We start from the raw sequence: 14,284 nt of genomic DNA, 5'->3' as shown, positions 1-14,284 counted from the left end.
GCCCGGGATCATTTGTCACACCTTACCCCCAGTAGGAAGGGGCTGGAGCTACATCCCTGTCCTCTCCACTCCTGACATTCTCTGAGCCCCACTGGCCATTCCTAATCCTCTTGCCAAACCCTGGGATTAAGTCTGATCCGACAAAGGGAACAGAGAAAATTGCTTTTAAAAATCGGTGACAATTTTAAAAATTCCGAAGAAGGTCTTTCTGTCCAGCCTGGCAGCTGAATCCCAGTGAGCTGTGAGAGCAGTCACGGCTTTATCCTGGAATTGATTCCCTCTGGCCTCGATTCAGCATAATCACATAGAAATCATCCTGCCCGAAACCACCACTTTCAAAAACAACAGAACTGGCAGTAATAAGCATTGAGCAGACCTGCCTGACCCGAATGTGCGCCTGGCGGGGAGCTGCCTGATCCGCCTGGCATGCACGTCGCACTAGGAATGATGCAGACCTGCAGTTAAAGACCGGTTCGGGTGGCCTTAGTGAGGTATTGGAAGATGCATGGGACTCGCAGGCCTGCCCTACGGTCAGGGATACTCAGGACCCAGAGCAACAAATTCCTAACCTGTAATATCCACCCACGCCCACGCTCTCAGAACACGGGGCTCTGTCAGCCTCTCCATCCTGACGTGTCTGCAGCACCGAATAGTATGTAGAACCCGATAAGGGCAGTGTCAATGGGCCGAGTAATGGAGGATCTAAGAGGCAGAATCCATTTAGGGATGAGCCAGAGAGGGAAGATCACGGTGTCATTATCTCCCTGTCCATGGTGGTTCCTGACCTACAGAATAATCGTTAAGTCGCTCAGATACGTCCTCGTTCCTGCAAATGCCTCTCATCGTGGAGTCCCACAGGAGAAATGTGGTGGTCTCTCTAAGCACTAAGGTGTCCTTTCCGACTCCATCTTAAAGAGTGCCCCTTAATGCTTGTTCGGAGCTCCTGCCAATTTCTTCCTCTTCGAGCACTTTCTAATGGCTCCTCGGGCGGCGGTCCTCTTGGCACAGCCCGTGTAACCCCAAACCGTTCCTTGTTACAGTCACACATCCAAAGAACAACTACTCCTCAAGGACCCCGTGCAGCTCCCTGCTGCCTCTGCTCAACGCGCACGCAGCCACTTCCGGGAAACAAGGGAACTTCGCCCGCAAACCATCCAATCACAACAAGCCCTCCGAGGGGAAAGTGGCCAACCCCAAAATGGTGAGCGGTCTTCCCAGCACGGCCGATGCTTGTCACCAGACCGTGCCGGCTAACAAGCAGGTAAGCCTCTTGGGGAGGGCCTCTCGGCGCTGCTGCGTGCAGGGTCTCAGCAGACACCCGTGTGCCCGCAAGGAAACCTCCATCCGTTCCCAGAGGAAGGCAGTAACAACTTCCAGCCACTGAGCTGGTGCTCCTGCCCAGGCTCCCTCCTGCTCCAGCAGCACTGGCTGCCTGGCCTCATCCAGTCACGCCTCCTAGGCTCTTGCCTGGGTGTGTTCCACCATGTCACCTCGTTCACCTCATGGAGACAGGTCCCCTCGTACCCGACTTGCCAGCATATCCAGGTCCTGGACAGACCCCTGAAACCATTAAGGAGAGGAAGAGTGGTGATTGTTGTTATTTATGATTAAAAAAAAAAAAAAAAAAGTTGGGCTGGAGAGATGGCTCAGAGGTTAAGAGCACTGGCTGCTCTTCCGGAGGTCCTGAGTTCAATTCCCAGCAACCACATGGTGGCTCACAACCATCATAACGCCTTCCGGTGCCCCCTTCTGGTGTGCAAGCATACACGCAGGCAGAACACTGTATACATAATAAATAAATAAATAAATAAATCTTTAAAAAGGGGGGGGCGGTGGTGGCGCACACCTTTAAAAAAATTTTAAAAAAAAAAGTTCCTACTTAGGTTTGGAGAATCACTAACAGATCAAAGGTAGGCAAGACTTGTCTTGTCTTGGAATTTTAGTCAAGCTCACGCATTTCAAACTGACTTGATTCATACCTATCTTCCCACTGGGCTCTAAAAATACAACTTTTCTCTGAGCAGTGGTGGCACATGCCTTAATCCCAGCACTCAGGAGGTAGATCTCTGTGAATTTGAGGCCAGCCTGGTCTACAGAGGAAGTTCCAGTATAGCCAGGCCTGTTACACAGAGAAACCCTGTCTCAAATCCACCCCCCACCCCCCCAAAAAAACCAACTTTTCAAAGAACAATCTTCCACCTCTCTCCTGTTCCTGAGAGGGAATTAGTAGCCTGTGGTTATGAAATGAATAAGAAATGGGATTTGGTGACATGGGTGTTGAGCATACTACACAGACCGCTTTCATGATCTCCGCAACTTTCTTTTTCTGCATTTCAAACCACTGGCTTGCCAGCAGATGACCTGTGGAGTCTCCTTCTCTTGGCCTTTAGGGGTTCCCACTGTGGACGCTGCCAGGCATTTCTGTGGTCCCGAGGGGCTTCATGAGCTCTAATGTAGAGGACTGAGAGGGAGCACCCTATAAAAATGCACAGGACATATCTAAGCAAAACGGTGAAGAGCACCCAGGAAGGGCCCTGTGTCTCAGAGTAACTGTTAGGGGTCCCGCATCGTCTCCTTCCTGCAGAGTGAGGGGTCAGTGAGACCAGGGAGACATCCGTCCAGAATCAGCACTCTCCCTCTCCCTCCCTCCCTCCTCCTCATCGTCTCTTTGAAGATGAGTCATTTTCTCCCAGTTCCATTTATAAGACGGCGGTGCTAGACTAAGAATTATGTCAGCTTTGCCTGTTTGCATGCTGTTGGAAAAAACTTTCATCTGTGATGTAGGGAGTCGGTTTTCCTGATACCTACTGGGGTCTTCTGTGGTGTGTCGGCTTCGGACCCTTAACTTCCTTTCTCTCCTTAGCAGAATGGAAGCCAAAGACGAAGGTTTAATCCGCAGTATCACAACCGGCTAAACGGTCCGGCCAAGTCCCAGGGCGGCGGGAACGAAGCTGATCCCATGGTGAAGAGCAACAACCGCCACGAACACAGAAGACCGCCGCACAACGGCTTCCGTCCCAAAAACAAAGGCGGAGTCAAAAACCAGGAGGCCCCCTCGGGGACCAAGGCCCCGGAGGCCCCGGCGGCACACTCGGAAAAGCCCCGTCGAAGGCAGCACGCGGCAGACAGCTCAGAAGCCAGGCCCTTCCGCGGTCACGTGGGTCGGGTTTCACAGTGCAATCTCTGCCCCACGAGAATAGAAGTTTCCACGGAGGCCACGGTTCTCTCGGTCCCGGCTGTGACGTTGGTGGCCTGAGCTGGGAAAGAAAAAGATCAAGGCTTTGGCCTGGTTTCCGCTTCCCTGCCTGAGGTGCTGACCCCCCATTCGCTGCCAAAAGAGAGTACACAGTCGGAATAGACAAGCCCCGTATGTCGGTGTCGTTCTCTCTCTCTCTCTCGATCATTTTTACTAATCCCAATAGTCTGCTCTAGCTTGCTTCGTTCGTGACTCCCGTGGCTCTGCTTGACCTGTTGTCGCTTCTCCTCATCCAGACTTCGCATCATTTTAGCCAGGCAGTATTTACCCGTCGTTAGGAAAAAAAAAATCAAGATGTGGCTGAAGATCAGAGGCTCAGTTAGCAACCTGTGTGGTAGCCGTGACGTCCATCCATTGGTTGTCTTTTAGAGAGTTAATGTGGAGACGTTGATCAGACAAACGTGATCTGCTGAAGACACATGTGCTTTTGTAGAAATTAACATCCCGTGTTTTTCTGAAATATATATAAATATATATATATAAACATATATTGCTTTATTTGAAACAAATTAAAATATGCTGCATTTGATGCCTGGCTTGTTTCTTTTATCGAGGCCTACCTTGTTGTTCTTTGTAGCACTTTGGTGACAAAGGTAAAGACGGGAAGTCTGGTGCCACGCTCTGTAAAAGGGCTCTTTCCTTTGAAACAAGAACTCTCAGGAAACGATACTTTCTCAGCTACCATACAGATAGGTGCTGTATCGCGGATGCCACATGGTAGTTGGAAACCATGTGACAAAATTTATTTCAGCCTCCCTTTAACAATAGGGATTATTGGTTCGTTATCCAAAGTCCAGAACTAAAACACTCTTGGGTCCAATTGGATCATGATTCCCAGTCCTTTCTCTTAATTCTGAATTCTGTCCTCCATATGCTGGCACTATATTCAGAATGATGATCACTGATAAGTATTTTGAAATCCCCCAGTAGTGGGTAACTCCACCCGTACAATAAGCCAATTAAGCCGAATTAAAAGTCCAGGTTTAATGAGCAAAGCATCCCTGGGTGATCTAAGGGGAAGGGGAAATCACGTGGCAAGTCTATGGACCAGGGCTTAAATACTCTGTAGGCCTGGTCTTGATTGGCTCCAGAGGAGGAGATGCTGCTTGGTGGGTTTTCTGAGAGCCGGATCTGGAGACTGAGGAGTGGGCCGGAAGCGAAGTTCCCAGCTCAGCGATGATGACCAACTTCCTGAGCTCTCTCCGTGGCTTCTGTGTGGGGCAAGTGTCTTGTCAGAAGTCACATCAAAACTCTGGCATGCCATGACCTACAGACCTGATTGTAGGTCATCCATGCGGAGAACTGGTTAATAGACCAAAGTCGTTAGCCTATTAGTTAGCATAAACTAATCAGAGCCCACCCCTGACACTTAAGCGGGACCCCAGAAGCAGTGGCTACGTAGAGCTACTGTGACCTCAGAAACGGAGAACGGACACAGAGTACCCCCAAAGCCAAAGAGCCCCAGTCCCCTGTCTTTCGACTGTAGGGCTTCCTTTGCTAGCTACTTTCAAGTGCAAATGTGCCATTTCAACTCTGCGTTGGGATTTTTTTTTCTGGCAGCCCAGGTTCACTGGTTCTCTTCCCCCCAACAGCTGAGTCTTCAAGCCACACAAGCATCCGTTTCTTCTCCTGCCAAGAACAGGAGGATGTTTGCTCTCTCCAGAGCTTTTTGAGGTCTCTGAGTGTACCCAGAGATTTAGTAGGAATTCAAAATGTCAAGCCACATTCCAGGAAGGAAGGAAGAGGAACTGATTCAAATACGACAGACCAATGCTTGGCCCCACAGTCTCTGTTTACCCCATGTGAGGCCTCGACTTTAGAGCTTACAAAGCAGAAGGATTTTACACAGGTTTTGTGTAGCAAGATCTTGCCCAGCCCCTGACAAATGTCAGTTTAAATGTGACGGCTCTGAAGATGGAGGCCGATAACTCTTACAAAGGGAAAGAAAATGGACATGCCGGGTGAAAAACAAGCCCCCTTTCCCGAGTTCCAGCCAGCCACTCTGATCCCTGCCCCACTCACTCCCTCTGGTTGCCCTGGAGTTCAGAAAGCTCAGACACATTCCTGAGTGCAGAGCAGACACTCCCAGGTCACTGGGAAGAAACAAAAGAAGGCGAAGAAGTGTTCCGACCTGATTGCATTGTTCCCCCTAGATTTTTGCCTCAGACTCTGGCAGTGTGAGGATTTTCAAATTTGCATCTTAAAGTGGTAATTCGTTGTTTTAGGCCAATGTCAGGTCTTTGAAATAAACACTCCATCACTTGTCTTCACCTCTGGTGGAACCCTTTGTTTAATCCGGTGGATCTGGGTCATATTCTTCTGTTTTTCAGTGTGTGTGTGTGTGTGTGTGTGTGTGTGTGTGTGTGTGTGTGTGTTGTACATAGACACCAGAGGACAAGCTCTGGTATTGTTTATCCTTGGGATGTCCACCTTAGTTTGGTTTGGTTTTTCTTCTTTGAGGTAGGGTCTCTCACCGGCCTGAGGCTCCCTAATTAGGCTCACTGCTTGTGCTGGCCGGTGAGTCCCAGGGGTCCACCTGTGGCTGTCTCCCCAACACTAGGATTGAATTGCGAATGCATGCCCAGCTTTTTGTGTGGGTTATTGGTACCCAAGTCAGGCCTTTGTGCTTGAATGGCGAACACTTTACCAACTGAATCATCCATCCTCCAGCCCAGTTCTGCCATTCTCAACAGAGAGCGCTAAACGCCTTTTATAAAGCCAAAAGCTCTGAACACTGATTTCTCCACTTAACATACATAATTGCTAAGTCAGAGTAGAGCCTTCTGTTTAACACTTCTCTGACAGAGGTCAGAACCGTTTAATACTCAGAATGTGTACATAACTTCAAAACTCACCTACAGTGCACCACATAGATCTCCCATCCAGACTCTGAAATCCAAACTCCCTGTTGGGTGCCCAGTGACATTCCAGATTTACACTTCACTGGAGAACCTGCAGATTCCCACTCTGTGGCCATGAGAATGTTGCCTGTGCACGGTGTGTTTAACCACTGAGAAACTCACCCTCAGTAAAGGCTCGCTTTAAGAGAAGAAACTAGCAACACAAGTCCCAGTGTAAAGCTCAGCTTACAGAGGCTCCGTTCACCCCAGAAAATGGGGATCCTAATTTAAACATTCTCATGGGAGCCGTCTCAAATAAGATTACTGGGGAAAGCTACCAGCCAAAAGTTTGTGTTAAAGTAACAGACTTGAGAATTCTGATTTCTCTGAAAGCCTCGGTTCCAACCTCAATCTTGATTAAATCACGAGAAACGGAGAGCAAAGTTTCCTAGACCGGTTTTTTTTTTCAGTGAGGAGCGGGAAGCCGGGCTGGTCCCCAGCTGTACAGAGCATGTCTGGATTCCTCCCTGCCCTTGACACAGCCTTGTCCCTCCGACCCTTTCCAGGTTGCCTGCTTTGCTGGCTGCCTGTGCTGCCCTCGTGTGTCTAGCAGGAGTAAACGCTCTGCTTCTCAGCAGACATTGTAGTGACGGCTCATGATATAATGTGATGGTATTTTTTTTTCCTCCCCCATTCAGAGTAAATACCTAAAACTCAGGCACAGGAGGGCCATGACTCCAAATTGCCCCAAGAAGCAAAAGTAGTGATACAAAAACAGATCTCTCTCTGCATGCTCCAACATCTCCCAACCTATAAAATACCAAAAGAAACAATGATCATTCACTAGTTGACTAATAGAGTTTTCCTGAAACTATTGAGCATTGTGGTTGTTGTAATGTCTGAGAAAAACGAGTGTGAAGAATTGTGGGTCCCCATGGGGTCATTTAGCTAAGAATTTGAAGCACAATTTTAATTTTAACATTTATAAGACATTATAGGGTTGTTACTGCTTTCATCCTCTTGCTTTTCATAAACCAGTCTATAAGTCCTAAGAAAAACTTCTGTCTATTCATAGTTTCTGAGACTCAGTTCCTATCCATGAAGGCTGATCAGCCAAAACTGGTGTTTAATCTCATGGCCGCAGCCCTGTGGACAGAGGCGTGGGGTCTGAATCTAATTATTCTGCAAATGCATGGTGCTTCTCTCAGCTGCTTCGTCACACACGCTGCTTGCTCGGTCTTCAGAAGCCTCTTTATCTGCGGGCCGCCTCTTCCCGTAGCCTAGAAGAACTCCAGGTGCTTTCACTAGGTGCAGATTTCACAGGAGCAGGAGTTGCCACACACTTCCTGAGAACACAACTTGAAAGAAAATTTATTTATGCCGAGGGCCGGGGTGGGGGCGGTTAGCAAATTCCAACACACACACAAAACTCAGAACCATGACTACAAATGACCAAAGAACTTCAGAAAACTGTTAAAAAATACTTCTCGTCAAAAAATAAAATAAACCGTTCTATTTTTGACCTGAGATTCCCAAATTTGAATCAGATTTGTGACTTGCTTGAGTTCTACTAGCCTGCAGCTCTAAACACTTCTGTTTCTCCTACACACCGACCCCAAAGGCCTGCAAATCACAGACAGATGTGCTGCAGCAACTGCACCATGTCTTGGTACCCATTTTCTGTGTTAGTTGCTTCTCTCTTACTATGATGAGCAATGTAAGAGGGGAATGATTTGTTCCGGCTCATGCTTTGAGGGTGCAGACTGTCGTGACCAGGGCAGCAGGGCAGCAGGGCAGCAGGAACAGGAAGCAGCTGACTGCATGGCAACTATGGTTAGGAAGCAGCAGTGAGTGCTGGGACAGTGTGTCTTAGCTTGGTCAGAAAAGAAACAAAACAATTCTAAGAGTAAGTGTGGCATGCTGGCACATAACTGCAATCATCCTAGCATCTGGAAGAAAGAGGCAAGAGGGACTGGAATTCAAAGTCATCCTCAGCTGCCTAGCAAGTTTGAGACCAGCCAGAATTACATGAAACCCTGTCTCAAAGCATATGTATTTCTGACATTGTGCTAAAACCGGAAGTGTAACTGTGATCTCCAAGGACAGAATGTGTCATTGGCAGTCTTTGTTGGTGGCCTTCCCTGCCCACTCCTGCCTGCCATCGCCAGCTCCGGTGTCCTCTTACTTGTCACTGCCCCCTGTGAGGAGAGTCACCCAGCAAGAGCAGTGGTTCTCAACTGGGGCAAGTGGCCTCTGCCACCTGCAGAAGGCATTTGGATATTTCTGATTGCTGACCAGGTGCCACCAGACACCCTCCCGTGCAGGGTACAACCCCAATGACCAAGAGCTGTCTGGTCCAAAATGTCAAATGCTAGATCTAGAGGTGCTGCGTGCTGGGTGTCCCCCAAAGTCATGTGATAATCCCAAATGCAACAGTACTGAGAGCCCGGGCCTAAGGGGAAGCATTTAGTTTATGAGAGCGCCACACTCGTGAGTGGACTAATGCCAAGGCAAAAGGCCTAGAGGCTTTCAGTTCAGTCTTGTTTTCCCATTGCCTACTGCCTTTGGCTTCCAACAGGTGATGGAGCAGAAAAGGCGTGTGGGCTCTTTAATCTTAGGCTTCCCAGCTTCCAGAACTACAAGAAGTCTTCATTAGAAACACTGAGTCTTCTGGTCCTCTGTTCCAGCAAACGAAAGAAAGAGGATAGACACTAGGGATTGGAGAGATGGCAGACCACCCAGCTGACAAGCTCACCTAGATGACAGAGGACCACAGAGTACCTCAATGCCAGTGGACGGCATTCTCTACTGGCTCCAACTCACTTATCTGCTGACCAACATCCCTGGTCTGAATGTGGTTTCTGATGTCCTTAAGCTGTCCACGTTGTCTACACTCAAACTGAGTTCCCACGTCTTCCAAATAAGGAAATTAGGTGGTGAGTTCTTGAAAGATCTGTAATTGAGCTAGAAATGTCTGAATTTTTAAGAAACCTTGACAGAAAGAAATGATTTTTTTGCCTTTTTTCCAACTTGAGCAAGTATTGTATCTTTTTCTTTCTGTGGCAAGCCCTGTACTTCTGAAACAAGTTTCTTTTCTAAGCTCCAGGCCCGCCGAATTCATACCCAGAGCTCAGCAGAATTTTACTAAAATAATGAGGGCTTCGGGGTGGAAGAAGCCAGCAGAAAGTCTAAAAAGGGACCTTATAAAATGAAAATCTGTTAAATAAACAAGTAGGGCAGAAACCCTGACTGGCAGTTACTGTAAAATTCTATTTGTCTTAGTCACAGCCAACATCAGAAACCATCTAGCTAGCAAATATGAAATGTGTATGGGCTGTCTACGGCAATACACACGTGAAAAAAGAAAAATCAGCTTCTCTGTAACAATGTAAACCATGTGTACTTCTCGAGGCTGACAGGAGGGAAAGTGGAAATGGTCCCTTCGAGGCTGCACCCCCGACCATCTTCTGTGACTATGTAATCCTGGAAACAGCTGGAAACCAATATTTTCTTCCCGTTAGCTATTCATGATGCTTCTTTGCTTGGCTATATACTACAGGCTTGAAATCCTGGGCACTGACACAGCTCGACACAGCATCTCTCACCCACAGTTCACTGACTGGGGAAATGGCAACTCGTTGGCAGTTTTTGAGGGAGAGTTTCCATAGAAGAGGAGGGGTCAGTATTCATCATAATTAAAAAGGTCTTAGTGAACTTACGAGGCACATATGTACATCGTTGGCTGGAGTAGACGCTCCTTCCCTCATCACCCTTCACACTTCCTATTTAGTATTTAACCAACATCAGGACCAGTGTGAAGGTGTAACACAGTCTTCTATAAGATAACCTCCCATTGACAGTGTTAGCTTTGGGGAATAATTTACTGCCACAGGACTTTGTATCTATTCAAAATGCTACATTAAAAGATTTCTCGGGTAAAGCTAAATATGCTTGCGAGCCAATCCCTTCTTTAGAAATCAAGGCATAGATGGATAACTCCACCACATTTAACCACAGACACAGGTTGACTGGATAAACGTCAGTGTTTGCACTTGCTAAGGGGGCAGCAGGATCCATGGTGAAGAGGCAAAGGTTAGGAAGTCCTGGCCCCACCCACCCCAGCACTTGGAGCTCGGCATCTCTGAACTACAGTGAATGACTTGACCAGTCCCATTACTAGGACTCAGTGATGACTCATGGCAACTGACCATTAGCACATTGTCTATTCTCCAGATAGCAGAAACCTTGCAGGGTCAGAAATCAGCTGTGGACCCCTGAAGATTGTAAATGGTATAATCCATGGCCAGGGGCTGCCTCCAACTGTGTGGAAATGTGCTGCCGGCCCCTGGTGCACCAGACACCTACAACCACAGAAGAGACCATCTAGGTCTCACATGAGACAGCGGCACAACTCAATGCTTCAGTATAGTCCTGCTAAAAAAAAAACGTTCTACTGTTGAGTAAATCCTAAGCTTTACACCTGTGTCTTCCCTCTAGCTTGTCATTATGCATCAATCAAACTACGGGGCTGGGGTGACTGAATGTGATTGTTATTGCACAGTATTAACTTGTTCAACCTAATTTTCTTGGTCTTTAAGAACTGGAAAAGACTTCATTATGATGCTGCTCTGAAACTAGAAAGCAGTAAATAAAACACATGAAAATGTTTTGTTGCCAGGCAGTGGTGGCGCACGCCTTTAATCCCAGCACTCGGGAGGCAGAGGCAGGCGGATCTCTGTGAGTTCGAGGCCAGCCTGGTCTCCAAAGCGAGTTCCAGGAAAGGCGAAAAGCTACACAGAGAAACCCTGTCTCGAAAAACCAAATAAAAAAAAGAAAGAAAGAAAAGAAAAGAAAATGTTTTGTTATCTAGACTACAAGGCAACACAACCAAAGTAAATCCTTTAGGAGGTCAGCCTGCAGCTCATTTCACAACTAACCAGATTTGACCAGGACAAACCAGTTTTCGACAAAGATACTGGATGGGCACATTTTTTCTTCAGATGAATAATGCCCACGTATCTACTTATTGTAAATCACTGTCTCCTGACTCAGACACAAGAAACTACTTTTCAAACTATTTATACATTTTTCCGTTTCACTTCTTTCTAGCCAGGAAATGCACTGACTTCTGGTGAGCTGCCCACTCTTGTTGTGGAGTCTCAAATAAAGCGTGTTTTAAGGACAAAGTAGTAAATAAAAGGTTTTTAAATTCCCTTTTCCACACAAAAAGCAAAGGCAACATCCAGGGAACTGTACTCAAGTAATACTCTGTGGTACTCAAGCATTCTGAACTTGGCCTTAATTGCTCAGATCCTGAAAGAATATCTACCCTCCCACCCCAACTTGACCAGCTAAAAACGCACTTACATTTATTTACTTTTCAAATAGTGGGGGTGGGGGGAAACACCCACACCATGGCCTACGTGGAGGTCAAAGAACAACTTCTAGAAGTTGGTTCTCTCCTTCTACCATGTGGGTTGAGGGAAGGTGACAGGCTTGGTGGTAGCAAGCACCTTTACCCACCATGCCACCTCTCCTGCCCCTCTAATGCATTCTTAGCACATGACCCAAATGTATTCTTACAAAGGCTAAATGTGTGGTGTGCAGTGGTGTCCTAATGACTAATGACTTGCTGTGATAAAAGGAGACTGGTGATGGAATGATCCATGATGAATCTTCGAAAGTTTCCTTTCCTGGTCATCATGTACAAAACTGCTGTGGGACACAGAAACAGGAAGTAGGAATTCAGCTGACTATAGCAAAAGCTAATACCTGGAAGAAGCCAAGGGCCTTTCCAGAGGATAAAGCCAAGTCTTAAGTGATATTGGCTTTTGAATATTAGCCACTTACTGCTATGAATTTCTCGTGTGCTATTGTAACTTTTCCATTCCTAGAACATTGTATTTGATCACTCATTGGGCACTAATTCCTCTCTATAATTGAGGTATTTGGATATTTCCCCCAGCTGTGACACAGGCAAAACTTCCTTTTTCCAGGCTTTTGTTTCCCCTTATGTTTCCCCAGACTCAGATATCTGCCTTCTGTAATTATCTCCGTTAGCAAGTATCCAGGGCCAGGGCCACCTCTGGTGAGGGAGACCTGCTCCCACTTTTTCTCTCAGGGTACTCTTGAGGAGGGAGGAATATTTAGATAGAAATATAGAGGGAGAGAGACAGATAGAAACACAGGATAGCCTCAGAAGGGCCTGGGTCAAAACCTACCGGCCCCTTCTGTCTCTTCTAAAGGGCTTTTAAAGGAATGCCAAAGGGTGAAGCGAGAGGCACGCACACACCCCAGCACAGCCAAGTGCAGAACATTCCAAATACCTGGTAACCACACACGTGGTCTAGCCATCCCCTAATGCAGCCCTGCTGTGTAAAGCAAGCTCAGCTCTCACTAGGAAACCTCTGTGGATCCCATCAATTCCCTCTTCTTAATTTTTAAAAGAGCCCCCTTAGGCCCCTCAGGTAAACTGAGGTCTGTCTTAGGTCATTGTCCCCGATTATTACTTCCATTACCTGCCATAGATATATGCTTTCCATCAAGCATACTCTGTCTTAGGTTGGAAGACATCAGGAGAAAGTTACCCATCTCTGGCTCTCAGCGTCTGGCAGGAGGGGGTACTGAGTTTAACTTAGCTCTGGCCCAGGTTCTTACTGAGCTTACAACCATCCACAATGATCTCCATAGCTGCCACACCTCCCAGTACAGCAGTAGAGGATGATAAAAACGGAATATCTTTTTGGAATGAGTCTTAAGATGTCTATAACAGCCTTAGGCTGTACCAGGCCCTTTTCTAAAACAATAAATTCTTGATTCAAACCACATCCAATGGACTACATCAAACATAAATATTCCCTTAGCGTTTACCAAACTCTGGTTCATAAACATCAACATAATTCTAGTATGAACATTACATATTTACAACTATCATGACTATTTACTATATACACCTACACTTCTTACAAACATATATCACTATACATATTTAAACTTACATTCTATAGGACTACTTTATAAATCTTAGAAAACATCTAGAAGAGATCTCTGAACTATTATCACTATCCATATTTTACACCTTTTCCAACTTTACATTAAACATTTAGAGTTATATTATACTTCTTACAAACTTATATTCAAGAGCAAAATCTATTTTACAAACTTTAGCACATATCTAGAAGAGATTTGTTAACTAACATCTAGACGAGATATCTTAACTATCAAAAAGATAGGAAGTACGCAAATTCTTTCTAAAGTTCAGAGTTTATAATCAGCTTTGATAACCTCCTTAAAGTTCCCTTGACAGGGGGAAACGAAAGCCTAATTTGTCAATGATTCCCCCAAACCTGGGATTTAGTTAAGAGTGCTGTGGCTACGGGGTTGTAACACTTGCTGCTAGGGGGCTGTAACACTGCCAACAACGCCAGTCCCCCAAAGTTACCTTTCCCATCAGGCTCTATCAGCCATTCCAGAACTGGCAGAGATGCACTCAGCAGCAGATGTTTTCTAACTAGGGACTGTCCCTTTACCCAAACTTATCACAGCTCTCCCTGAGTGCCACTCAGGGGCAGCAGAAGCCTTGTCTCAGGGCGAGGGTGAAACTACTGTATTGAGCTGCCATAAAGCTCTTAGGAAAAAACTCCTTGGGCAGCTATTAGCCACTCTCTCAAAGGAACCTGCACTAATTTGCACCTTTTCTCTCAGGGTACTCTTGAGGAGGGAGAAGTGAGAAATATGTAGATAGAAATATAGAGGGAGAGAGACAGACAGAAACACAGGAGAACCTTGGGAGGGCCTGGATCAAAACCCGCCAGCCCCTTCTGTCTCTTCTAAAGGGCGTTTAAAGGAGCATCAAGGGGTAGAACAAAAGGCCTCCCCCAGCACATCCCAGTGCAGAACATTCCAAACACCTGGTAACCATGAACCGTGTTCAAGCCATCCCTTAGTGCAGTCCTGCTGTGTAAAGCAAGCTCAGATCTCACTAGGAAACTTCTGTGGACCCCAACATTCTGGTCAAAAGCATTTTATCTGAGATACCTTTCAGACTTTCTAAGGACAAACTGCAGAAATAAGCATTCAAACCACCTGCTAGTCTCCTGAATTAAGGTAAACATCCATAAAGAGACAACTGCCAAGGCCAGGAGGATGTTAGGTGGAAACCTTTACTTCTTGTGCAAATTAAGCTTAA

The 14,284-nt window shown here is 46.5% G+C and overlaps 1 protein-coding gene across 8 annotated transcripts in view; it reads left to right on the top strand.

The window, feature by feature from the left end:
• Positions 1–3,545, top strand: part of Spats2l (spermatogenesis associated serine rich 2 like) — a 171,543-nt gene extending 167,998 nt beyond the window's left edge. For 6 of the 8 annotated variants that reach the window (XM_028886018.2, XM_028885992.2, XM_028886035.2 and 3 more), the window contains 2 exons: positions 1,041–1,261; positions 2,864–3,545. In XM_028886018.2, the coding sequence (XP_028741851.1) occupies positions 1,041–1,261; positions 2,864–3,256 (614 nt within the window). In that variant the 3' untranslated portion in view covers positions 3,257–3,545. The remainder of the gene's footprint in view (positions 1–1,040; positions 1,262–2,863) is intronic. The other 2 variants (XM_028886027.2, XM_028885999.2) reach the window with 1 other exon arrangement.
• Positions 3,546–14,284: the final 10,739 nt, after the last annotated feature.

The sequence above is a fragment of the Peromyscus leucopus genome, chromosome 13, assembly GCF_004664715.2.
Source record: "Peromyscus leucopus breed LL Stock chromosome 13, UCI_PerLeu_2.1, whole genome shotgun sequence".
NCBI classification, from domain to species: Eukaryota; Metazoa; Chordata; class Mammalia; order Rodentia; family Cricetidae; genus Peromyscus; species Peromyscus leucopus.
The sequence above is the reverse complement of the archived record's forward strand: the minus strand, read 5'-3'. Positions and strand labels throughout refer to the sequence as shown.